This window comes from Pseudonaja textilis, chromosome 13 (genome assembly GCF_049901715.1).
Source record: "Pseudonaja textilis isolate UNSWEBS1 chromosome 13, rPseTex1.2, whole genome shotgun sequence".
Taxonomy (NCBI): domain Eukaryota; kingdom Metazoa; phylum Chordata; class Lepidosauria; order Squamata; family Elapidae; genus Pseudonaja; species Pseudonaja textilis.
The window spans coordinates 2,627,218-2,654,884 of record NC_142002.1 but is presented as its reverse complement, the minus strand read 5'-3'; the positions used below and the strand labels follow the sequence as shown (position 1 = coordinate 2,654,884).

The window sequence follows — 27,667 nt, the reverse complement described above, 5'->3', positions numbered from 1 at the left end:
AAAAATATCCATCTATCCTTCCTTCCTTCCTTCCTTCCCATACCACCCATCTCCCCTTCCTTCCTTCCTTCCTTCTTCCTTCCTTCCTTCCTTTCTCTCTCTATCTTTCCTTCCTTCTTTTCCATACCACCCATCTCCCCTTCCTTCCTTCCTTCCTTCCTTCCTTCCTTCCTTCCTTCCTTCCTTCCTTCCTTCCTTCCTTCCTTCCTTCCTTCCTTCCTTCCTTCCTTCCTTCCTTCCTCTCTATCTTTAACATAACTGGACAACATTTTCAACAGCATAGTTAAAGGTAGCACCAAGTACCAGCACTGAAAAAGCTTCTGAAAAGACAGATTATTTTTACTCTGATAAAAACTGCTCCCCATGTCAGTTAAAGTAATTAAAGCTTTAGTTGACTAATCAACAAATTAAGCTAATTACAGCTTGCTAGTCTGGGGGGAAAAGTCCAGTTTTAACAAACAGATCCAGTGGAAAACAGGACAATGCTTCATCCAAGGTACACAGATATTAACGCATCTATCATTCCTATTGTGTGTATACCAATACTTCAGGGATCTCACAAATTTAAATTGCCTCATCTATTTTGAAAAAATGTTTTTTTACTGCTGACTTTTTCATATAACTTATATAAAAGTTTTGTTAAATGTTCAGTAGATATTTCCAAGGACATCCTTCCCTGCCCTTAGACATGAGTAAATAACAATGCCATTTTTATTATAGTTTCTGATAATACTCAAGCTCTGATCTAGATACTCAACAGATAAACCGAGCAATATAAAATTCAAATAAAATTAACCACAGCATCTTTCATAAGCATACAAATCACAATTTTTAAAACTTTAATCATAAACATGCAGCAAATTTTTCACTTGCCCTGTAAATTTAGAAACTTGGTCTGTGTACCTGACTAATCTAAAAATTAACCTGGGCTTTTAGGCATTTCTGCAGATGATTGGATATAGCAAAAATAAGAAAATTTATAGTAAAGAGAATGTATATTTGATTATTCATGTATTAACAGCAGCAAGAATTGTATTTGCTCAAAATTGGAAACGCGAAGAGATTCCTACTGTTGAAAATGTGATCAGAAAAATATTAGACTGTGCAGAAATGAACAGATTAACACTTGCAATTAAAGAGAAGGAGCAAACTGAATATCATAAGATATAGGAACTATTTTACTGATGGCTAGAGAAAAAATATGAAAGATAGAAATAGATTGGACTGCCATTTGTCAGAAATGGTGTAGGGTCTCCTGCTTGGGATAGATGACCTACAAGGTCCCTTCCAACACTGATTATCTGTTATCTGTAATAGATTAGTGAAATGTAGAAAATATGTTAATAGAATTAAACATGTTCAGAAAGGGAATGTTATAGTGATAGAGATATGTATATAAACAAGATTAGAATAAGATTAGAGAATTAATACCAAAGAAATGAACATGGATGTAAACTTTAATTGTTACTGCACAGGATATTTGTACCCAGATGACACACAGTTAGATGGAAGATAAATTGTATACACTTTAATTTTAAAAAAAAATTTACAAAAGAGAAAAAGAAATGAGAAAATCCACGTAAAAGGAGCAGAGAGGAAGGGAGGAGGCAGGGTTTTAAGTGTCCTCTCTGCCTCACGGCTAAATCTCTCATTAGAGAGCCTTTTTATACCTGTCTTTTAGATCTGCTAATGGAAGGATATTACAACACACCAAGGTAAATGCTTTCTGACATTTTGCTAAAAAAAAAAGAAAAGAGCATATTCCCCATAACTTTCCTTGTAGGATTTCAACGTCTTATTTCCAGTTAGTTCATTGGTAGAAATAAAACACATTCCAGTATGGTCTGCCTCCATGTCAGCACCAATTAAGTCTTGCCATTGCATTGTCTTGGCTTCCTCATCGCTCATTACGAAAAATATCCCAAGGAGCACGGTGGCTCATGTAGTTAGGATGCTGCGTGGGGAAGTTAGCAAGCCCTGGTGTCAACCCTGAAGGTGACCTGATGGAAACCATCTCAGAGCTTCAGTGTTGCCACACTGGAGCTGAGGGATAGGGAGGCGGGGGGGGGGATTAGAGATAGCTGGGGGTTTTGTAGCCAAAACAAAACACTTTCTCTGGAGAACCAAGGACATTCTCACCACCTGGCCAGAGGAAGGAGGAGTGATGTCACCAGATCATCAGGCTTGAGTATTATCAGTAACGATAATAAAAATGGCATTGATTGGACCTTGTGACTGGTTGTTTGGGGCTGAGAGGAGAACTTTTTACTTTTAATTAGGTGAAAACTGCAGGAGCTTTCAGAGTCGGTTTTCACCAGATCTGTGCCAATATGATATATCCAATAGAGCTCTTCTCTGCCTTGGGGTTTTGCTTGCTAGGGGTCTATTACTTGGAAACATGACACCTGCCTCCAAGACCCCAATGCTACCAGGAGGTAGGGTGAGCTCCTGTCCAGGGGTGGGCTTCAAAAATTTTAGCAACGGGTTCTCTGCCTGGTTGCTGGGTGGGCGTGGCCTAGTCGGCCTCCTGCATTATGGCGGGGGGGCATTTTTGCCCTCCCCGGGCTCAGGAGGCTTTTTTCGAGCCTCCAGGAGGGCGAAAATGGCCTCTCCGGGCTCCGGAGGCTCTCTGGAAGCCCGAAACGGGCCCATTTCCGGCCTTCCTGAACTTCCAGGAGGCCTGTTTTTCGCCCTCTCTGAGCCTCTGTGTGTTCCCTGCCCTTACCTGCATCCAAAACAGGTTGCATGGGGACACCTGGGAGGGGCGGTGCAGGATGCAGGGGGCAGGGCCCGCCAGGAGTGGGATTTGGAGGTTCTCCGAAATGCACAGAATCTTAGCTAGGGGCTCTCCCCAACCGCTGTAAACCCCCAGCAGCCCAGCCCTGCTCCCGTCCTTTGCTCCAGCTCTTGTGGAGGTCACGAAAGGAGGACCCCAACTGGATGTCCCCCCCCTCAGCAATGGTGACGTCACCAGATAATCCTTTCAACACGGAAGCACTTGGGTATTTCTGACACGAGTGGGATGTGATGAAGGTTATCTGTGGGGTGAGCTTAACAGGAATGATTGTCTTCTCTACTTCCCACATCCGTGGAAGTTAAAAAGAGATGGATTAGGATTAAGAGGGCTGAGCCCTAAGGGCAGAAGAATGAATAGCAGCTTGAAGATGTACGGACTTCAACTCCCAGAATTCCCCGGTCTAGCAATGAAGATGTTATATGGTTAGGGGAACAAAACGTCTGCAAGAAAACAACCAAGTCCTCGTCCTCCTCATCCTCCTTTGGCAAACCCCACTCTCTTCCAGCACTGATGACGTTACCTAGTTGGGTCATGAAACGTCTGCAAGAAATCAACCAAGCTCAGAGAGCAACAAGGACCCCTTCGTACCAATTGCATTTAAAGAACCGATTGGGGAATAATTAGAAGGCAGTCTTTTTTTTTTTTCTTCTTAAGGGTGGTAATATTATCTCGGATATAAAGCTGTGCTGTTCACACCACAAATCCTCATTTAATGGTTTTAGCAGACTTTGAGCAAGAACTTTAAAATGTGTCCATACGTTCTAGTCTTCTGTGAGTGAATTTTATTCAAGTGTAAAATAGGCAGAATATGCATCAATTCAGATTTGATGGACGTTCCAGTTTAATGGGCACCCCTTTCTCCCCAATAGACAATAATAATGGACTCATGGGGGGTAAGTGTTGTCCGTATTAATTGAAATATAAATAATGAGGCCAAGATCAGAGCCAACTAGTCCACACCTTTTAATTAGCTCTGGGGGATTGAGGATCCAACCAGTGCCTTTCCAGCTTTTAATTGATTATCTAATTTAAAAAGCCCTGATGCGGAAACAGGAGGTCAAAGCGGGCAGTGAAATTAATTAGTTTCTTCAACTGAAGAAAAAGTGGCGGCACAGTAATGTCAACAAAATTAACAGCTGAATTAATCTATGTATACAGCTGACAAATACATTTTAGACCGATTTGTTCTTCTTATTTTTCTCATAGTAACCTCCCATATTCTGGGACTATAGAAAAAAAAAAAAGGGTCAGTCCAGGTGGTGATGATGATGCTTTGCAGGGCTTATTTGAACGGTGATGGGTCCCTTAGAATACCTGTCCAAAACACGCTCCCATGAAATTCCAGCTGATTAAAACGCAAAATTCCTTGGATTGAAATGTTTAGAATTTTAGGATAAAATCATGTAACGCAAAAGTAGAAGACAAATAAACCTTCTTTTGAAATCTGTTTTACCAGGTTTATGGTAACGATAGCAAAATATACTGTACCTCCAGGGCATAATTCTGGAAGACGCTGGTGCTACTTGGACTGCAAGAAGAAACCACCTCTGATTTTGAAAAGGAGCCTAAGAAGCAAAAAAGACATTGCAAAATATTTACACTAGTCCTGGAAAAGAAAATCTCGTCCTAGCTGCCCCCTCCCTTTATTTCAAAGAGAAAAGAATAATAATAGAAATAATTAAAATATATTTTCTGCCGGACTCCCAGTAATTCTGGGAAGTTTTTCTATTATTTCAACCATTAAAGAAGACATTAACAATTGAGGAGGGCAAAGAAGGCAGGAGAGAAACAAGTCCTTCTAAAATTGCCATCGAAAAAGAATCTTTCAGCTTTTAGAGACTATTCTGGATTTCTTCCATGAAGCCTGCGAGATGTCAGCATTCTTCAACCCTTATTTTATCTGAAACCTTGCACGTTTTTGATTTTGTAAGATTGAATCTCTTGGGCCAATTTTAATGCCACCCCCTTCTGGAAGGAGAGTGTTGTGGTTAGCTGGCAGCAGATTTGGACTGAGGACAGCAAGGACTCAGATGAGGGGCCAGGACCATTAGGGAGCGGACTGCTGCCTTCAGAGATTGTGGGGGCTTGGCAGCAGCGATGAGGAGGTTCCCGAGGAGCCTGTGCCAAGTGCGCGTGCGCACAGGGCTGCTTGCAGGAAAGAGCAGCTGCAACAGCATGGGCAACTCAGGAGTAAGGCTGCAAGGTAATGGCCCCTCCTTCAAGAAGATAAAAGCCAGCTGTGAAACTAACCTTCTTTGCAGGAAGCAAAGACGTTTTGAAACTCAGCCTCGTGGACATTGCAGTATCTTAAGTTGGTATTTAAAGACTCTTGTGTTGTAAAATATTTCTTATCTGTTATTCTTGGCAATCTTGCACAGTTTTGGCAAGGTTTGTGCTTATCAAAGTTAATTAGTTTGCAGCAGCCTTTTAACTGGGGATTCGTAAGACTCATTAAAAGGTTTCTGTTCCCTTTGGTTATTGTTTGTCTTACTGGAAAAGGGTTTGGGTCAGAACAGGGAGGTGGCCATCCTGCCAGATCATAGGGTGACAGGAGTTTCCCACGCCCGTGTCAGCTGACGAGATGAAAGCAGATGGGGGGCAGGGGAAACAACATGTGTGCATTTCTCTTACCGCAGTGCGAGGAACGTTTGGAGGAGCCGTTGTGAGAAGTGGCACTTTCAAGACTGGTGGAGCTCAGGCCGATGCCCTTGAAAGCCGACGACACATCGTCCCGAGGAGAAGAGCTGCTTTCCAGATTGTTGTACATGTCTTCATCGGTTAGCGAGGCAGACTCCGAATCCAGGGCCCCGAGGGACGATAAGCTTGTTCGGTCCGAGTTTTGATCCTGAAATAAGAACAGGCACGGGAAGGAGAAGGTTGCGAGTTGCTACAGATCCACAACTGGTAGCAAACATCTAGTTCAGGGGGTGTCAAACTCAAGGCCTGAGAGCACCAATGACCCCAGTGTTCAGCACTGCAAAGGGGCCGGCGGCTCTTTTACCCTCCCCAGGCTCCTGAGGCTTTCCTCGAGCTTCCGGAGGGCGAAAACAGCCTCCCCTGGGCTTTGAAGACCCTCCAGAGGCCGGAAACAGGTCCGTTTCCAGCCTTCCAGAGCCTCCAGAAAGCCCATTTTCCCCCCTCCCCCAAGCCTCTGCGCAGGCCCTGCACGTACCTCGCATCCAAAATGGGCTACGTGGAGACTCCTGCGAGGGGAGGGGTGGGAGGGGCCAGCCAGGGGTGGGATTGGCCGGTTCGCCGAACTGTGCAGAGCCTTAGTTAGAGGATCGTCCCAAAGCGGGCAAACCCATTATCAACTCGTAAAACATTTTCTATGGTCTTTTTAGAGTTGCCAACAGAAAGAGGGGGAGCAGTGCGGCAGCTTGCAAACAGAAAGTGCATTCCATAAATGTTTTCAAAGATAGTTTCTAGGTGACCGAAGTTTCTGCCGCACACAATTCTAACTGGAGTGCTTGATTGATGACTCTGGGCTATGGATGTGTCCCATTGGAGAATACGAATTATGATACACCCAGGGGGTGGGGGGGAAAACCAGGGTCAAGGGTGACAATGAACGATGTGCCTCAGAGTCGGCTACACCCAGGCAGTGCCGGGCGTATTTACTCCTCATAAATCTTCTTTAAGTTTTGGAAGTTCGGGTCGAGACTCAGGATTTAAATGGGCGTAACTGCCGGAGCCCTGATGGCCATCGCAGCCCACCCCTAACTAGGCCTTTCAGAGCCATTAAAGGCGACTTGTGCGGAGCTGAAGAAGGGTTCAATCGCGAGCCACCGAGGGGTGAGGAAGAAGGGTCCCCAGCCACGCAGGAATCTCCGCTGAACTGAATCACGGCAACCATTCGAAAGCCTTACCTTCGAGGCCGCTGCATAGGTGGCGAACTTCGAGTACCACCTACTGGCCTTCTCCGCCACCCCTTTCCCTGCAGAAAACATGCTGCTCTTCAGAACGTCGAAAGTCGGGGTCAGGAGCGTGTCCAGGTTGAAGGAGGTGGGAGAGGCGAGCGTCACTGCCCCGTCCGCGTCTTGAGATTGGCCCCTTGACAAATTGTTGGGAGAGAACACGGGAGAGGACCAAAGGCGTTCCCTTCCTCTTTCGTTTTTGACCTGGTAGCTCTTGGATTTGGGGAGCACTATTGGCCTGGGTGAGTTTGGCGGGAGGCTTGATCTTCGGCACGGCTGGACTAAGGTTGGGCTTCGTTTGCTGGGGTTTTTGTCGCTGTAGGCCTTTTGCAGGTCGACGCTGGGAGTCCGGCTTGCTAAAGGACTGCTCATATTATTCATGTACATCTCGATCTCTTCGGCTAAATCGCGCCTTGCCGATGGGGTGGAGACCCTTTTGTCCTCCTCCTCCTCCTCCTCTTCTTCCTTCCCGGGTCCCCTCTCAGCTGCCAGTAAGGAGAGCGGATCAAACCCAGTTTCAACGTTAACCTTCTTGACGGGCTTCACCGGAACACTTACAGCCCGGTGAATCTTCTTTGGCTTTTTGTGCGTCAGCTTTTGTGCCGGCTTCACTGGCGGGACGGGTTCGTTATCCAGGTCTTCCAAATCGAATATAACCGGAGACTCGGTCTTGTCCACCAGGCCGTTCTCGTAGGCCGCGTCTTCATCGCTGGATTCTTTTTCCAGATTGCTCTTCCGAGCGGATCCCAAGGCAGCTGGTCGCAGGTCGAGCGTCTTTGGCCTGGTTCTTTTCTCAAACATTTTAGAAAGGATCTTGGCATCCACGCCTAGTTTCTCCACAATTTCTTCCGGACTGGCTTCCTGATTGATCTGATTCTTCATGAGCTCCATGAGGGCGTCTCCGCTCAATTTCCTGTTGCGCCAAACGATCCGCTTGTGTTCCGTTTCAGCTGCATTTAAATGCTTGTCCCTCAGCTTTTCAGCTTTAGTGATTCCTGTTTTATTGATGTTGTCGAAACAAGAGAAGAGCAATCCTGCGGAGGTTTCTGGAAAGAGAGAGAGGAAAAAAGCATGGACACAATCCAAGGATATTACATTAAATTGCTAAAACACCAGGATCCCCTTAATATGCTCACAAGGTTTTGCTGTTGTTGTTTTTTTTTTTAATGGAAAGGGTGCAAGCCTTATTTTTTCTATTCAATTCACGATGAGTTTTATTCTAACCCGGCTCCTACACATGACAAACCCTCTGTACTTAAATCAATGACTCCTTTATTAGGAATGCCAGCAGCTAACAAGTCTGTCCAACAGAGAGACGAATAGTTGTCTGCCACATCTATTCATCTCTGCCCCCTGCCTTTTATCCCCAGAGCTAGGGTGGGGCCTCGCTAGCAGCGATAGCTCTTCCGTCCCAAGGACCGGCCCATAGATTTCCACTGCTCTCCTCTCCTCTGCCTTCTGCTCATCCGCGCGTCAGGCACCGGACCCAGCTGTTCCTCCTCTTCCTCATCAGCCACCTCCAGACCCGGGGGCTGTTGACTCTCCATCTGAGGGCTGATAGACATCCCAGGCACTGGGCTTCTGTCTCCTTCTGCCAATCCCTCTTGTCGCACAGGTTGCATTGATGTTGTTCCTGACTCCCACAACTCCTCCTCTGATTCGGCTGCTGGAGTGGCCGACGGCCGACAGGCCACAACAGTCTTGAGGAAAATCTGGCCGTTCATGAATAGCCGTGTGCAAGGGGAATGTAAAATAAGTCAAATATCAATTCACCCGCGCTTAGAATGAACTCTCGGCTGTGTCAGCTTACCTATAGCCCTGTCTCTTGTTGCATCTAATTTTTTGCCAGTTGTATCATTAACACGAACAATCCTTGAACCGAGCTTGACACAGGTGGAATTTTGATAATTTAGTGCGGGGAGGCAGTCACCGCTTCCCTTTCCGCTCTCAATTTCGGACACTATATGCACACAAAAACATACCAGAATTGAACAAAAGTTAAGCTTACTCTTAATCAAAGGCTGAATGTACTCAATTTATTATTCTTTCAACTAGGTTATTACCAGCTATTGATTTATATGGAGCTTGGAATGTCACCCAATATGTTTGAATAGAAGCCTGATGATGTGAACCCATCTTAGCCCGAAATGCCAGCAATAAAATGTTGTAATTGAGAATAGCATATCAGCCACATCTACGAACAGTGGCTACAATCTCTCGCCCCCACTTTGTTTCAACATGCACCTGAGTATTAAACCAATGGTTCTCAAAAGGTAATCTGGCACTCCCAGGAGTCTCTTTCAGGAGGTTTGTGAAGCCTAATAAATATATACTGTAACATTTCTGACATTTAATTTGTAATATAATCTATATTGAGAAATATAACCGATAAATTGACATTCGTTGTGTCATCAATAATCATTTTCAAGCACACAAAGGGGTCCTGAGACCAAATTGCTTGAGAAAGACTGCTCTAGACATGTGTAATTAATGAGCTACATAACTGATTTTGCAGAGTTTTCAGAAAAAAAGGAAAGAAATCTAAATTTTGGCCAATTTTTTACTTAAGCCAACTTTTTTTAAAAAAAATGCTTAAGAACCACACAAAAGAATCAAATCTCCTGTTACTAAAATATTTATTTCTATCATTCCATTTATAAGTGTTGTGGAACCATGTTTTTGAACTGTATGTTTCTCCATAAATATTTAGCCAATATAATAAACGAGAGTAGACGGGAAGAATAAGAAAAAAAAATGCAGCCCTTTTAAAACATCTCCTTCCTTTTCCTTGGCCCACAAATAGGGAAACTATGGCAGACCTCATGGGGGGCAAATCATAAGCTTAAGAATGGTGTATTATCTTGTATTGTGGCTGAATATACCTGTTATTTTTAACTGCATTCAAAAGAGTTTTAGTATATAACTACAACAATAAGAAGCCGTCAATCTGAAAGTATCAAGTAATAAAAAAAATCTATCTGACTCTACCTGCCATCTATCTGCCTCTGAGCACATACTTAGTCACCAAACAGATGTATTTTTGTATCTATTGCAATGGATGGAATTGAATACAGGTAGTTCTCAACTTACAACCGTTGGTTTAATCATCATTTTCATTTAACAACCCTGTAATCCCTTGCGGGGTCAAGTCTGGGCAACTGAATGGCGTTAGCAGCGTGTTTACTGGCCGGATGCCCTTCCTGTCACCAATGCAGAGTTTTGTTCTCACAGTGTGCCCAGAGAGAGAAATATCTACCTCTACCTAGGATCGAACTGACAGCCTCCTGATTGTGAGGCAAGAACTCCACCTCTAGGCCACCTCACCACTCTTACAACCATTCGTTTAGCGACTGTTCAAAATTACAACAGCACTGGAAAAAAGAGATTTATGACTGTTTTTCACACTTACAACTGTTCCGGCACCCCCACACTCACGTGAGCAATCTTTACGATGGTCGCAGTGTGTGTGTCCTGGGGTCACAAACACCTGGGGGGCCAGGTTCACTTAACAACCGTGTTACTAACTTAGCAACTGCGGTGATTCGCTTAACGACGGCAAGGAAGTTGGTAAATTGGGGCAAAACTCACTTAAGAACTGTCTCGCTTAACAACAGAAATGTTGAGCTCAATTGTGCTCATAAGTCAAGGATTACCTCTGACATGAAATCTAGCTTGGTTTTTCTGTACATTTCTGCTTGGGTACCTGGAAGCACCGCTATTGCAAATTAAGTGATCTATGACAAGCAAGGAGGAAAAATTATTTTGAAGTTCCGCGGTCAAATAACCCTTCAAACAAGACGGCAACATCAACCACGGTTGGAATTAAAACAAGTCAAGCCTCAGTATTAAAACGAAAAATCAAACGCAACTGTGCTGCCTTTGGTACATACAGGAACTCGAGTCGCTCTCTTTTTTCTCGTCTCTTTGGTCGATGCTGTTCTGGATGTTTGTTTTCCCTTGCTTAACTGCTTCTTTAGACAACTTGTACAAGAGATCAGAATGAACCCCTGATAAAAGAAAGAAAACCAGTTTTAAAATACAGGATAAAACGTATCTGCAAATGGTGCAACATAAATGATGATGTTATGTGGCTCATTTCATTTTTCAAATATTTTGTAGGGAGAAGAAAAAACACCCTGTGTCGCAGCTGAAATTTAATAAAAGCGCGAGCCTCTAAATCGGGACGTGTTCTTTTTTTCCCCAGACTGAAGATACTATCTAAAGCCTCTAAAAGGAGCCAGGACCAAATATCCGTTTGTTTTCCATAAATTTTCAATTAAACTGAGATGAAATTAATTACGTGGAGCTCATAAAATTATTTCTTATGAGAGTCAGCCCTGTTGGCAGTGCCAGCCATTTACTTCCAGTTTTTTTTAGCAAAAATGCTAAAAATGCAATGTTTACTTAACAACGGATGCAAAAAAGATTGTAAAACTAGACCAGGTCACGTGAAGATGTTTTATGACCATCACAACTTATGACCGTTGTTAGCTGGCTGCATTAGCATCATAACTCAGGGACTACGTGTACCTACTTTAATTAAGACTGCCTATATAGCAGGGGTGGGGAACTATGGCCTCTTCATGATTTGTGGACTTCAAATCCCAGAATTCCTGAGCCAGCAAGGCATCTGGCCCTTTCTTTCGTTCCCCTCTTGTCTCCTCCCCTTCTTAATTTCATTTATGGCTTCAATTAAATTTGAAGTTTTAGATCGATCAAAAATTCTGTTTAATGAATGCTGTGAGCACCTTTTGGGCACACAATCAACGATCTTGATAAAGGTCTAACAGTTGAATAAATACATTTATAAACTCTGGAGCTGAAGTGTATGATCAATTTTTTTCTTTCCTAGAATTTCTGATGTTTTCCAGAAATTGATCACTAGCTATTAATGTGCGACCATCTATTTCTTTACTACTACTGCCTTTATTGCAAAGATAATCATTAGTAACCTATGACTATCACTAAGTGTTGTGTCCTATGATTCTTGATGAATGTATTTTATTTTTTCTTATGTACACTAAGAGCATATGTACCAAAGACAGATTCCTTGTGTGTCCAATCACACTTGGCTGATAAAGAATTCTATCCTATCCTATCCTATCCTATCCTATCCTATCCTATCCTAAGATTGTATTTAATGATTTTAATATGACCCATGGTAATTAATTCCATGCAACATACACAACCTTGCCACCTTAATTTTACATCCAGACTGCACATTTGTTTAATCTTTCTATTTTACTTTCTAGCTTCTGTAATGGTTTGTACAATTTGATTTATTACTGCTAATATGGTTTTGCCTTTCATTTACTCAAGAAAGAATCATCAGCCTCAAAAGAAACCAATAAAGGGAAAAGTAGAGAAACAGGAAGTGGACATTAATATTTATTATTTGGGAAAGGTTCCAGTTTGCCTGAAATGGCCTTGCAACATTCAGATGGAGGCTACTTCCAAACTTGTGCTGCATTTAAGATCTGTATTCAGGTCCATGTTTCTCTGAACGACATATGATTCCATTAGAGCATTGACTACACTGATATGTTCTGTCATTTTTACTGGCTGTTAATATTTAATAACTTTTAATACATGAGCAATCTATAGTGCTGCTATCAGTTCTTTTTTTTAGCATGATCATTGCGTTAATGTTATTTATTTACTTAGGCTCAGAAGCATCATCACCAATGTGAAAACATTTCTTGTAATTCTAGTGGTCCAAAGTACAAACATTCCTAGAATTTCAAACCAGAAAGCACACGTTGGAACGATTTACCGGAAAGAGTTTTGTTGATGCCATTTGGAGGCTGCTTCCTTAGAACTCTTTTAAACTGGGTTATTCCTAAAATGACATTCCTTATCTTGGTCCACAGGAAGTAGCCACTCCGATTGCTCGACGGCCAACTACTTTCCAAAACAGCCTGCAATGACATCAAGTGGATGTTAATCATGCATTTCTGAGAATCTTGCCAAAGATTAGATCCTATTCTGAATTAAAGCCACCCAGTGTCACAAGTAATGGTTAGAGACAGGGGTTTAACCAAGAAGGGTCACTGATACATAGAACCTGAATCTGGGTTGCTCTGATGGTTCAGTTGCTTGGATAGTCTTGTTTGGACTTAGTAGCAAAAGCACTCAGTGTCAGCCTTCAAGGTTTTCTCCCTTTGCTTTGCATCTTTCGGCTGTCATAAGTAACGGGGGGAGGAGGGAGGATATGGTTATGGGAAGTGAGCTGGAGGTGTTACAAACCAGAACTGTATAAACTGGGTGGAGGGGTACATTCTTGCTTAGGTTTCTATCCTATGCTATGCGCAGCTGCAAATCTTTATCAAACTATGTCAAGGTCAAAGGACAGAGGCCTCATCTCCACCTGGAGATGCCCACATGATGATATACACAACTTTTAATTGGATGAGCCAATTGAACTATTGGGCGTGGGAACGTTGCCATTACTTTGTATATGTGATTTACGCGCCCGTTTTCTCAGATTCAGAATTCCTTTGCTGCTACCACTTGATTTCTAGTAAAAGATATCTTTTCTCTGATTAATGGAGTCTTAAGTATTTCTTTCTTGGATTTTGAATGGAGCACCAGCTGATGTTCAGATTTATATACCATTTCACAGTGCTTTACAGCCCTCTCTAAGTGGTTTACAGAGTCAGCCTCTTGTCCCCAACAATCTGGGTCCTCATTTTACCCACCTTGGAAGGATGGAAGGCTGAGCCAATCTTGAGCCTGGTGAGATTCGAACTGCCAAATTGCAGGCAGCCAGCAGTCAGCAAAAGTAGCCTGCAGTACTGCACTCCAACCAGAATCATAGAATAATAGGGCTGGAAGGACCTTGAAGGTTTTCTACTCCAACCCTCTGTCCAAGACAGGTGTCCTTATTCCATCCTGGACAAATGAATGTCCATTCTATCAAGCTATCCCATTGATTACTTGTTCTCACTGTTGTGCCCTAATGACATACATACAATATGGAATAATAGGGTTGGAAGGGAACTTGGGAGGTTTTCAGTCCAACTCCCTATTCAAACCGGAGATCCTCTGACCATACCAGACGAATGGTTGTTCAATTTCTGTTCAATCTTTGTTCAATTTTCTTGAAAACCTCTAGTTGCCTCTTGAAAAGGCACATTTTGGGACAACCATGAGCTGGATGACTGAGAATCTCCACAGACCTTTACCTCCTGTAATGGAGAACCCCAACTCTGGGAGGCGAGCTGTTCCATTAATTCAGAGGCCTCCAAACTTGGCTAATCAAAGACAGGGGAGAGAGCTGGTATTCCCATCTGATCTGATCTCAAATATTCACTTTACCTTGTTGTAGTAACCATAGGTAATGGCATTAGGATCGATGCCAGCTTTCTTCATCTCGAAAAGGACTTTCACGGCTAAGACAGGCTGACCGTACTGCCCACAGAGCTGCATCAACACCCGGTAGCATACCTGACAGAAAGAAAGAAGGAAAGAAAGAAAGAAAGGAAGAAAGGAGGGAAGGAGGGAGGGAGGGAGAAGGAAAACAAGCAAGCAAGAAAGGAGTGAAAGAAGGAAGGAAAGAAAGAAAGAAAGAAGGGAGGAAGGAAAGAAAGAAAGAAACAGAGAGAGCAGTAGAGGGAGAGAGAGAGATATATAGTGGTTATTTTTCCAGTCTTGGAAAGCTAACCCACCTGTCAACAGTCTCATCTGACAGAAAGCCCGCCCTTTTACCTCATCAGGTGGCTCGATCTTTTTCGTGTGCATCTTGCGCAGGACATCGTAGGCCGTCCTCAGGGCCCTCACTTTGGAATGGCAAACGCGGACGTAAGCAGGCAGGCAGATAAACCACAGGCCGTAGCAATGGCGTAGCAAACACCTGGACCACATCTGGGGGATGGAGGAATATCTCTTGGCGATCTTGTGCGCAGACTTGATTTCCTGCAGAGAGAGGCAGGAAGGAAGAGGTTAATCCCAGCTGCAGCACCGCAGTCATTTGTGAATCCTGGACCAAATACTGGGATCAACTCATAAAATATTTCTATGGTCTTTTTGGAGTTGCCAACAGAAAGGGAGGAGGGAGCAGTGCGGCAGCTTGCAAAACCAAAACTGCATTCCATAAATAGTTTTTCAAAGATAGTAACTAGGTGACCGGAGTTTCTGCCGTGCAAAATTCTAACTGGAGAACATGATTGATGACTCTTGGCTATGGATGTGTCCCATTGGAGAATATGAATTACGATACACCCAGGTGGTGGGGGAAAACCAGGGTCAAGGGTGACAGTGAATTATGTGTCTTAGGAGGGTCCTGGCTTCTCTTCCAAGAATCTACCGGACGACCTTCAACCACATTTAATGGGGTGACTGAGAAGCAGAGGGCTTCTACTACATCAGGGGTCCCCCAAACTTGGCAACTTTAAGCCTTGTGGACTTCAACTCCCAGAATTCTGGGAGTTGAAGTCCACAAGGCTTAAAGTTGCCAAGTTTGGAGACCTCTGTACTACATATAGCAGGATTAGGTCTTGCAATCCCTCAGATGCACCTCATTTTAACATTCAATTTATTAATTTCACTTTTTTGCCATTATTATTATATCATTCTTAATTCTCATTGGCTTTGCCATTGTTCTATCACTCTAATACAGTATATACATTAATCCCAGCCTTCGTTCTAAAATTCGCTTTTTAAAAGTTACACTTTGCTCCTTAGCATACTTCTTTTGTCACTAAAGTTTAATAAATTTATTTTAAGAATCATAGTTTTGGAATCTGGCCTTAGAAATTTTGCTTATCTATCATTTTTGCATAGCTGTTCACTAAAAGCAACTCTGGGTAGCATACAACAAGCATTTGTTATTTGAATCTTGGCCAACAAGACCTAAAACAATAAATAGATAATTCAAAGTCAAAATTCAAGTCTTCATTGTTATGCAAATGATGAAGTATTAACAATTAGAAATCACAAAACTCTACATGGCAATTGATGAAATTAATTAAATATATTGGTTGCTTTTCCAGACATAAAACCAACGGAGATAATACAAAAACTTAATTTCCAGGGATTTTTTTTGGTGGAAAAAAGAGCCTGATATAACAAAAGATCCAGTGAAATGTTTACTTGATGGGATACAATTTAAAACGATTATACCGAATTATGGAAGGAAATAAAATAAAACATTGAAAGATGGAAAAGTTTAAAAGTTTCCTGGCTAAGACTTATAGCAGCAATAAAAATAATTGTATTGCCTGAGATGAACTTATTTCAAATGGCACCAATTCAAATCCCAGATTAAAACAAATTGCAGAATTGGTAAAAGAACAATTAATAGATTGATGTGGAATAGGGAACAAGAAGAATAAGATTCAAAATTTTGCAAGTCATAGAAGGCGGAAGGCAAAACTGGTTTTTCCCAATTTCAGATTATATTATAAAGTATGCCATTTATCATGATGCCCGAATGAATAAAAATTCCTATTTGTAGAATATAAACTACAGAAAGAGAAAACTTAAACAATGGTTTTCACAGATATCAATGGTATAAAAGAACAAAGAAGACAATAATATGAAGTGACAGAAATAGAAAATTCCTTAAAGGCAAGGATAAATCCAACTATTTTACCACTAGCACCACTGTCAAATACTTCTGATTTCAAAGATAATGATGGCAAGAAAGATCTGATGACATATGTCGACATAATACATCTAGACTCAAGAAATAGACTAAAGGCACAACAAGAATTGCAAAATGAAGGAAGGAATCTACTGTGGGTAATATATTTGCAAATTAAAGTGATTTGAGACCCTGAGAAAGATGCAATATTTATACAGGATTTATACATTTATACACCAGGACGTACGTACCAATAAATTTGGGGGCAGAATGTTTCAGGTGAAATGCTTGTGTTTTACCTTTGTAATTCAGCTGACGTAAGATAAACTCCATCTTAATATTATCCAAATTAGATTTTGAATTCTTGCTGACGGCTTGCTTAGATAAAATGCCTTACAGAAATTAAACTAAAGAAATGTAACATCTTCTTCAAGATGTTTATGTAGGCAAGTTAACCCACAGCAGCAATCCCATGAGATTTTACCTGCATCTAATTTGTTATTTCTATTTTCACCTGGGTTAACTTTGGATTATACCACAAATATAAAAATTACCTGTTTTGTTCTTCTGAACACTGGCAAAGGACTGTTTGGACTGCTGACTTTCGAAGACAATTTGCTGTTCTGTATCGTCAGAAGTCCTGCTGGCTGCTCAAATAAATTTTGCTTTAGTACCGGAAATCCATTGTAGCTAAAAAAAAAATTAAAGCATACTTTTATTTACTTGTACTCAACAAACCCCTGAAGGCTCTTTCATACTTTGCCATTAAGGTAGAATATCTGGAGCGTGTCTAAAATGCTTATTTTTTGACTGGAACCGTATTTTATTTCATCTATTGTAGGAGACCACAAAGTTCCTGAGAAGGGCTGCTACTTAGTTGTTCCTTATTTTTTTACTGATGAACTTATTTCTAAAGTGGACGTTACGTTCATATGTTATACAACATGCATTTGCTCTTAAAGAGAGACGCTTCCAAATTCTGAAATCCAGAAGTTGATATTGACATCACTTTCTTGGGCTGCTGAACATCAACGCTGATAAATCCAAAGCTATTGTCTCTTGACAGTTGTTCCCCAAAGTCTTAGTAAGAAAGTATTCTCTGCCATCTGATTATAACAGAGTATAGAATAACCGACGTTGGAGGTCTTCTAATCGAACCTCCCGCTGACGCATGAGACCCTATATACTATTCGAGATAAATGGTTGTCCAATCTCTTCTTGAAAGCCTTCAGTGATGCAACATCCACAGCATCTGGAGGTAAGCTGGTCCATTGGTTAATTGTTTTCACTATGAAGAAATTTCTCCTTAGTTCAAAGGTGGATCTCTCTTTAATGATCTTCTCCTGTTACTTCTTGTCCTGCCCTCAGGTGCTTTGGAGGATAAGTCAACGCCCTCTTCTCTGTGACGGCTCCTCAGGTATTGGAAAGAAATTATCATAACCCTTCTAATCCTTCTCTTCGATAGGCTAGGCCTGGGCTGTCAAACTCCCGGATCGCGAGTCGGATGCATCACATGCTGGCCAAGTCCACACCCGGTTTAACGAAGGGGAAAAATGTCCTGATATTGTTGTGGTTAGCCGGCAGCAGGTGCGGACGGCTGAGGAGAGCGATGATTCGGATGAGGGGCCAGGACCATCAGGGGTGGACTGCTGCCTTCAGGGATTGTGGGGGCTTGGCAGCAATGACGAGGAGGTTCCCGAGGAGCCTGTGCCAAGTGTGCGTGAGCGCAGGATGATTCGTAGGAGGGAACAGCTGGAGCAGCACAGGCGACTCGGGAGTAAGGATGCAATGTAATGGCCCCTCCCTCCAGGAAATATAAGCCTGGTTTCAAAAGGTTTTTGCTTTTGCAGAGAGCAAAAACGTTCTAAGGACTCAGCATTGTGTATGGAGACTCCGGCTTATCTGAAGAATTCTGTCAAGGCTCTTCTGGTTGGACTAATTGGCTGCAAGCCATCTTTTATCTACAAAGAAGTTTATTTGAGTTGAAGGTTTGAGTTGCTGTGTTTGTTTGAGATTTTCTTGCTGGTAACCAGGTTGGGTCAGAACAGATACGTCACGTGACGACATGAGTTTGACACCCATGGGCTAGACATATCTAGCTCCCTCAATCCTTCATCATATGTTTTGAGTCTACAGAACTCTTATTGTCTTTGTTGCTTTTCCCTGCATGCAAGGAAAATAGCAAAGGTCTTTCTTTCTCTCCCCCAAACTCTGCCAGAAATGAGTCTTTGGGACCCTGCCAGGCCTCCTGCTCCAAGAGGCTGAGCCAGTGCGACAAGTCTCACAAAGACTCATTTCTGACGGAGTTTGGAGGAGGGAAAGAAAGACTTCTGCTGCTTCTGCTGCTTTCCTTGCATGAAGCCAAAAGTCTCTCCCCCAACCCACCAAGAAAGGAGCTGGAGACTGTATCCTGCGATCCCAAATAAAGAACAATCGATTGGTAGGAAAACGGGGTGGGGAATTTTCCTGCAGACTTTTGGGGGGATTTTCCCAGGGTCTCTGGTCCGTGGGATTTAAAATGATGAGTTTGGTGGTCCCTGAGGTAGAAGACTGGTCTCTGTGAGAATCAAAAAACATGGCCAATTGACCTGGAAGACACACCCTGAGGCTTTGAGGTCTCTCCATGTCATTGCTCAAGAACTAATTGCTGTTCGGGAAACTGTATTGTTACTTCAATTTCAGTATTTAACCAGGGTGGCTTTTTTTTTTTTTAGTTTTCATGCGCTATTCAGACTGACAACTTCATTAGTATTGACCACATTTAAGAATGCAGTTTATAAAGCTTATTTAGTTTTTAGCGAAGCAGCAGAAAAAACAGCCCATGAAAATCGATACTAAACCATAGATTCATTTGGTAGAGAAAATTAGATGATGGACGAAAATGGAGTCTCAAAGTGGGTGAAAAACAACAGAAAAAAAAAATACTGTCTGGGACATCAAATAATTAAATTGATTACGTGAGTTTTATCTTAATTGGTACAAGAGACTCGTTAGCTGTTGCTGAAGTACAATGAAAAGGCTCTTAGAGCCCAAGTAAAAAATACATTAGAAAGGCTATGCGCTGAAATTTTAAACCCCTTTCAAAATGAAGCCCAGTGTAGAATATTCTGCAGTCATTCAGGCTGGATGTGGTACAAACCTGCTGCATATGACTGCAGTCTGATCATTGTTCATCGAGACAGCTCACTGCCAACCTCTGAAGCTGACATTCTAAACAGGTGCCTTTTCTAGGTGCAATATTCTAGTAGCAAACCCATGCGTAACTAAAATGTGCCCATTTAAATCCACTAAAATGATTGCAATCAAGAAGACGAAAACCGCCGTTAATTAAAATTGCTCAGCTGTAGAAAGCTGCAGGAAAGTTTTCTGCCAAGAAGGCTCAACACCCATTTGCACCACCTTTGGACACAGATAAACCTCCAAGTAGCCTGAATGACTCTCTAAAACGGAGGCAAATGACCAGCTGTCTGCAAGGAGTATCAATCCTTCCCTTCCCCACCATCCAGTCAGAACTGAAGAAGCTTCTTGGAGGAGAAGCGAAATGTCTTCAATGAAAAACAATTGCCAATTGCCTCTTGAAAAAAAGCACCCTTGGGATTTCACCGGATGGCTTGAAAGGTCCCCAGGATTACCTGTATTGATACGGGAGTTCCTCTCCGTTGGGCAGGTGAGGAATCTCTGGGGGTGTTACAAAGACGGTGTGCTCACTCTTGTGGGACTCATCAAGTTCTATAAGCCGCGTGTCACCTGTCTTGTCTAGATCCATCTGTCCAAAATAGATAAAAATGTATTATATATATTTCTTGCCAGGAGGTTAGGAAGCCTTTATTCAATGAGCTTTTGCAAACAGTTGCCAGGATGCAGCTTAAGGGATAATGTTAAAAACCCGCTATTAAAAACTATTTGATTTGTCGGTATTATTTGTAATTCTACCAATCTGGTGGAAAGAGAGGATAATCTTCTTTCTTGCATTCATTTCTGGCTGGACTCCATCAGCTCGTTTTCAACACTTTTCTTTCAAAAGATACTTGCTCTGGGAAGAAACATGCAGTGTTTCTCAACCTTAGCAACTTTAGGATGCGTGGACTTCAACTACCCAGAATTCCCCAGCCAACATGCAGAATGCACATTTTCAAAGTTGTGAAGTTTGAGAAAACCCCAGGCATTTGTGTAATTCATGCCTGGACATTGCACACCAGAACAACCAGACACAAGAACAGTTTTTTTCCTTTCCTCCATGCCATCACTCTGCTAAACAATTAATTCCCACAACACGGTCAAAATGTTTACTAAGGCTGTATTACTGTTATTCTTCTCATCTTTCCTGTTACCTATCTCCTTTTCTTCTTATGACTATAAGGTTGTTGCTTGTATCTTTACGATATATATTGCTTTATTTTGTTTCCTAATATGATTTATGTTGATTGCTTATTTAGTATCCTATGACTCTCACTGTGTTGTATCTTATGATTTATGATGAATATATTTTTATGATGACTATGTCATAATTATAGCTTTTATATACTCTTAAGCTTATGCACCAAAGCTTATGCACCACAGCTTATGCACCAAAGACAGATTCCTTGTGTGTCAAATCACACTTGGCCAATAAAGAATTCTATTCTATTCTATTCTATTCTATTCTATTCTATTCTATTCTATTCTATTCTATTCTATCCTATTCTTATTCCTATTCTATTCCTATTGTATTCTATTCCTATTCTATTCCTATTCCTATTCTATTCCTATCCTATCCTATCCTATCCTATCCTATCCCTATCCCCATTCTATTCTATCCTATCCTATCCTATCCTATCCTATTCTCTCTTATTCTATTTATTCTTATTCTGTTCTGTTCCCATTCCCATTTCCATTTCCCTGCAAATATTTTTGCAATTGTTCAGCCTCTTTGCAGACACAATGTGAAGTTACTATATTTATTTTGGATGTAGGTATTAATTTAAATCAACAAGCTTGCTTAGATGTGTTGAATAACATTATACAAGGAATTCTATGTGCTACTTTTTTAAAGGCAATTTTTTCCACAGATCCTATGTCACTGAGTCAACATGTTTTCCTGCCAGCTGTAGAACTTGTCATCAATAGAATGGCACCTGGGGGAGCTGGCCCTTTTTCTATAGCATGCAGGAAATGTGCTTAATTTTCATAGTTGCTATGTTCATTCCTCTCAGGTGCCTGATAAGTAGTTTTCATGTTTGAAGCCATTAGCCCAAGGGGATTCTTGCAAAAATAAACGTTGCTGTCTTCAAAAGACTTCCACGGGCACACAGAAATTTCATGGCTTGCTCTCAGTGAGACTGAGATCAAGCCAATGAATATGTTAATTACTTGGACAGATTACAAAATCTTTCTGAAACAAAATGGTGCTGAGAATAAACCTCGTTATATAAACACATTATGAATGCAAGCTATACTGAAGCTATAGCATCTCACACTTCATTATTCTATTTGTTCTTATTTTTTCAACGCTCAGTGGAAATACCACATCAATCAAAAATTCCCAAAGTATTAATATTGGAACAAAAATGGTCTTTGGGTCAAGATCACAAAAAAAAAGAAAGAAAAGAAAAACTGGGAAACCAAAATAATATAATAGAAGAAAAATCGAATTGTCCTAAAGTTGGTTAACCTTCCCATCCAAAGAATAGACGTTCCGTTAGGTAATACCCTTGATGGAGAATTAAAAAAGATCTGGACTCTACATTGAAGAAGAGATGGACCTCAATGGTATAGATTGGGGTCTTCAAACTAGACAGCTTTAAGACTTGTGGACTTCAATTCCTGGAATTCCTCTTCCAGTCTTGTTAGCTCAGGTATTCTGGGAGTTCACAAGTCTTAAACTTGCCAAGTTTGAAGACCCTTTGGTCTAGATAATGCCATCCAAAGGAATGTTTTGATAATTTACCACGAAGTTAACCTATTCTTGGAACAGAGAGGTGGTAAATAAAGAGAATCCTTTGTCATCCTGAGCAGAAAGTGGCTATTTGACTCCACATACTGTTTGCTGAAGTTCTTTATCCAAAAGATAACTCTCGTCAAGTGAAGGGATCTACGTAACCTCACGAGACTTAGCAAGCCACATGATCCAGTTTTGGTCACCACATTACAAAAAAAAAAAAAAAAAGATGTTGAGACTTTGGGCAAAATGCAAAGAAGAGCAATTATACAAAAAATGCAAAGAAGAGCAATTGAAATGATTAAAGGTCTGGAGACAAAAACATATGAAGAATGGGACTGGGAATAGTCTAGTGAAGAGAAGGGCCAGGGGTGACATGATAGCACTCTTCCAGTATTTGAGGGCCACAAAGAACAGGGGGTCAACCTATTTTCCAAAGCAAGACAAGAATGGATGGAAACTAATCAAGGAGTGAAGCAACCTAAAACTAAGGAGAAACTTCCTAACAGTTAGAACAATTAACCAGTGGAACTGCTTGTCTTCAGAAGTTGTAGATGCGTCATCACTGGAAGCTTTTAGGAAAAGACTGGAAAGGCACTTGTCTGAAATGGTACAAGGTCTCTTGCTTGAGCATGGGGTTGGACTAGAAGACCTCCAAGGTCCCTTCCAGCTCTATCCTGATTGACTGCTCCATGGTTGGTGACGGATGAAATAAAACCTCGCCTTCAATAAAGACAGTTGAAGGCAACACGTCTAACAGGTTGTGATCCTGGCAGGAGAGTTATGCTGTGTTACTTATTTGCTAGGCTAACGCAATCTTTGAAGGATGATTTCCAAAGCTTATTTTCTATGGCAAGCTCACTTTATATGCAACACGCACCGACTAATCCCCAGTCGCTTTCTGTTCCTAGGTTATGCTTGAGGGACTCTACCCAGATCTATTCTGTCACTTTTTTTCCTGGAGGGAAAGGAAGAAAAAAATAAAGTTTTTTTTCTGTCTACCAAACGGAGAGCGATTATGATAATACACACACAAATGAAATTTCTCCCTCTCAGAGTGACATACAATGTGTTGAAGCAAAACAACAACAGTGAGTTTTGCTGATGTTTAGGACGATAGTTTATCTTTTCAATTTATGCTTTAAAGAAGCTGGGGGCTAAATAAAATAAGTAATATTTTAAAGTTAATACTTTGGCATAAGTTTCCTTAGACAAAATCCTTCCTTCTAAGCCTACTGGCATTAGAGTCTAGAAATGATCCTTATTTAATCCTTGTTTAGTGACTACCTCATTTAGTGACCATTTGCAGTTACTTCAACAGTGATGAAAAAGCAACTTTGCGACCAAACCTTGCATCTACAACCTTCACAAGTCCCAGAAGGCAAAGGAAAACTGAAGAAGCACAGTGACGGTTTCACTTAATGGCTGCTTCACTTAACAATCGAGTAGCCAATCCCAATTGTTGCTACACAAGGATTATCTGTATCGCTCATGAGAGCAAGAAAGGAAAGAATCAAATTGCAGAGGAAGGTTAACGCGTAACATCTCGCTAAATTTAACATCTCGTCAGAAAATCTGTGCCATAGAAAGTTTGATCAAAAGAATCTCTGAAAAAAGCCATTTCACAAGAAATGTTATCAAGATGACATTTTAGATCTAAATATGCACACAAACTTCAGATGCAATATGAACACAAGCAGGCCTTGGATAGATCAAGAACAAAGAAATATTTTGACAAGTACGGTGTGCAAATCTCCTCTATCAAGAACCGTGCTGGCGCAGTGGTTAAAATGCAGTATTGCAGGCCAATTCTGATTGTCGACTGCCAGCAGTTTGACAGTTTGATTCTCACCGGCTCAAGGTTGACTCAGCTTTCTATCCCTCCGAGGTGGGTAGAATGAGGACCCAGATTGTTGGGGGTCATCGGCTGACTACAAACTATTTACAGATGGCTGTAAATCACTATGAAGCAGTATATAAGTCTAAGTGCTAGTCTATTCTGATCTGTTCTCTTCTCTTGCCATGGTTACGCAGTGGTTAGAATGCAGTATTGCGGGCTAACTCTGCCCACTGCCAGGAGTTTGATCCTGTCCGGCTCAAGGTTGACTCAACCTTCCATCCTTCCGAGGTTGATAGAATGAGGACCCAGATTGTTGGCAGCAAAATGCTGAACTGCTTAGAGAGAGGTGTAAAGAGTTGGGAAGTGGTATATAAGTCCAAGTGCTCTTGCTATTGGAAGAGCAACCAGGGTTTGTGCAATATATCAGATCCTCAAATGATTGAAGCCAGGGCTGTAAGGGATAAAATGGGTTCCTTGTGCGAATGTAAGGCTTCAGGTTCAGGTAATCCTTGGTTAGTAACGGTAACAGGGACCAGCAACTCTGTTACTAAGTGACATCATCATAAAGTATGATGTCCTGTAATGATGCAGGATTATAACAGCTCTGGCATTTTGCGTTGCTGTGGTTAAGCATATCGCCATGGTCATTAAGTGAACCCATGGTTGTTAAGTGAACATCATGGTTATTAAGCAAACCCATTTTTGCTGTGAGGTGTTCTTTCCGAAATCCAGAAGTAAGCACCACTTTCAACAAAAGCATAAATCAGAGTTAGGAATTGAGCATAGCTAGTTTAGCGAAAAGGTATGGTATGACAGCAGTATTTGTGACAAAGATGAGGAAGTCAACCCATCTTACAAAGCATCCAAAGGCAAGACAAGAACAATGGATGGAAGCTAATTAAAGAGAAATCCAATTTAGAACTAAGGAGAAATTTCCTGACAGTGAGAACAATCAATCAGTGGAACAGCTTGACTCTAGAACAAGGGTCAATTCAACTTCAAACTTGGAAAGTTTAAGACTTGTGGACTTCAACTCCCAGAATTCCTGAGCTAACATGACTGGAAGAGGAATTCTGGGAGTTGAAGTCCACAAGTCTTAAAGACGTTGAGTTTGAAGAACCCTGATCTAGAAGTTGTGGGTACTCTTTGATCAGTGGAGGTTTTTAAGAAGAGACTGGACAGCCACCTGTCTGAAATGAGATAGCTTGAGCACAGGGCTGGACTAGAAGACCTTCAATGTCTCTTCCAATTCTGACATTCTATGTTCTATTCCTCCGGGGAAAGATTGAAGGCAAATGAAGTCCAGGCAAAACAAGAATATCATGGCTTCAAAAATCTAAGGAACTGCTCTGGACAAAATTCAACAGCACTTTTTTCGTGCGGCTGGTGATAAAAATAGGTTCGCCACAACATAATCGCCAACACCCGATGATGGATATGGCACAAGAAGAATAATGTTCTGTTTCTTTCACTGAAGACATTACAAATAGGAGCTAATAATCTTTCTGTTATCCAACCCAATCTTCTAGGCTGCTCTGAGTTCAAGAGAGTCTTGTATTCCCTTGCATCGTGCTTCAAGGCAACCTTTCTCTGTCCGTTGTCCTCCAGATATTTGGGTAATATCTCCCTGTATCCCAAGCAGACATGCAGACAGATTGGGTAAGATGAGGAATGTCCTCTCCTAGACCAGGGGTCTCCAACCTCAGCAACTTGAAGCCTGGTGACAAAGTAGACTTCAACTCCCAGAATTCAGGCTTCAAGTTGCCAAGGTGAGACCAGCCAGGTAATTCACTGAAGTGGGGGAGAACAAAAGGAGAAGGTCAAGAACTCTCTAGAAGCTAGTATGGACATCTCCTCCCTGCTAGCTCAGGGAAAGTAAGAGACAGTCATACTTTTCAAAACCAATTAACGAATAGAAGAAAAGGTGGGGTGTAAATTACGTCGTTTCTTCTTTAATCAATATGCTTTTCTTGCTAGACATTTTGGCAACTGCAGCCAGTCAGAGGTGGGGGTCCCTCTATATTGTAGTGAGTCTTTGGAGCAACAAGTATAGTCAGATATGGTCAGATATTGTGACTCGCAAAACACTTACTTTATTTACACAGTCATCAAAAAAAGCAAGGCTTGCATCTTTATCACTAACAAAAGAGCATTCTTCAATGAAGCGAATGAACATCTGGGTCTTAGTCATCATAGTATAAAACTTTTGATGTGAACGATCCCGGCTTTTCAAGAATCCTGTAAGATTAAAACAAAAACAAAAACGATGTTGTAGATCCCACTAGCAGAAAAACAAGGAGCAACTTATTCCATGAACAAAGAAAGAAATGAAATTAAACACAACCAATTAATTCATATCCTCATTAAGCCATGTATAGTTTGATCTATGTGTCTTTGTCGGAATGGGTAGGAGGGTGTCTATGTTTTGTGTTAACATAGCTACCCAGAGTTGCTTATTTTGCAAGATGGGTGGCCATATAAATTAGATAGATAGACAGACAGATAGATAGATAGATAGATAGATAGATAGATAGATAGATAGATAGATGATAGATAATAATAGATATAGTCGACAGACAATCTAAACTGAGCGAAATATTTAAATATTTCCAGATTCGCAATAATCCATTTTGGATACATGTTTCTAGTATACTAAATTGTAATTTGCAAGTTGAGTATTAGGACAGAATCATGGACTGTTCCCTTCATTATCGGCATGTTAATCCTGATGGTTTTAAATCATGTTTTCTTGTTTCTCCTATGGCTTGCCACTGTTAACATCACTTTTGATGGTGGTTTATGTTTCAGTAAACTGGGATTTAACAATCCAGGAATTTACAGGTCACTGAACAGTTCCTTGTAGTAGGTTGATAACTGGAGCATATGTCAAATAAATAAATCAATAAAGTAATTGACTATCAATGACCAGCAATAAATAAAAAGATTATACTTTCATAGGGAACATACTGGATGTTACTGGCATTTTCACATGATATTTAAACCCATTTTGTTTTAACTGGGTTTCTAATGTCAATGATACTTTGGCCAAAATTTTTGTCTCGCTTATTTTGAAAATAGTCTCTGCTCTATTCTAATGAGAAAAACGTTTCATTTTGTAATCTAAAGTCTGAGTGGCGTTATTTATATGTATTTATTTAAATGTACTGGCCAGCCAACTTCAGTGGACTCTGGGAAGCATAAAAAACGAGAGAAAACAGAAAAACAACTAAAAACTTTGCCTCAATAGACGGATATTTAGGTCTGTCGTGCCCAACTGCCACTTAATACTAGAATTGATCAAATTCATCAACTGGCAAATGATACAAAGATTTGGAATGCCAAGATCAGACGTAATTGCAGAGAGTTGAAGAGAAGCAATGCGATTTTTGCCGGATGTTTTATTCATATTGGGGTGTCCAGAGGGGAGACTGTGTATCCATAGCACCAAAACGGTGGGTGTGACTGAAAAATCCAAGCCCCACCCCCTTTTTGCATATGTATAACACACATTATAACGGGGCACAGTTTTGACCCACAACTGCTGATGCCACAGATCTCTACAAATGCCCCTGGGACACTGATACCTAAATCACGCTTTCTGTTTCAACCCAGC

The 27,667-nt window shown here is 41.3% G+C and overlaps 1 protein-coding gene across 3 annotated transcripts in view; it reads right to left on the bottom strand.

Moving 5' to 3' along the window:
* DENND4A (DENN domain containing 4A) overlaps nt 1-27,667 on the bottom strand; it is an 89,510-nt gene that overhangs the window by 14,152 nt on the left and 47,691 nt on the right. For all 3 annotated transcript variants that reach the window (XM_026709249.2, XM_087941836.1, XM_087941837.1), the window contains exons 13-23: nt 26,147-26,292; nt 19,930-20,063; nt 16,852-16,987; nt 14,422-14,628; nt 14,032-14,160; nt 12,488-12,632; nt 10,605-10,721; nt 8,525-8,674; nt 6,667-7,760; nt 5,429-5,642; nt 4,286-4,362 (exon numbers count right to left, since the gene is read on the bottom strand). In XM_026709249.2, the coding sequence (XP_026565034.2) occupies nt 4,286-4,362; nt 5,429-5,642; nt 6,667-7,760; nt 8,525-8,674; nt 10,605-10,721; nt 12,488-12,632; nt 14,032-14,160; nt 14,422-14,628; nt 16,852-16,987; nt 19,930-20,063; nt 26,147-26,292 (2,549 nt within the window). The remainder of the gene's footprint in view (nt 1-4,285; nt 4,363-5,428; nt 5,643-6,666; nt 7,761-8,524; nt 8,675-10,604; nt 10,722-12,487; nt 12,633-14,031; nt 14,161-14,421; nt 14,629-16,851; nt 16,988-19,929; nt 20,064-26,146; nt 26,293-27,667) is intronic.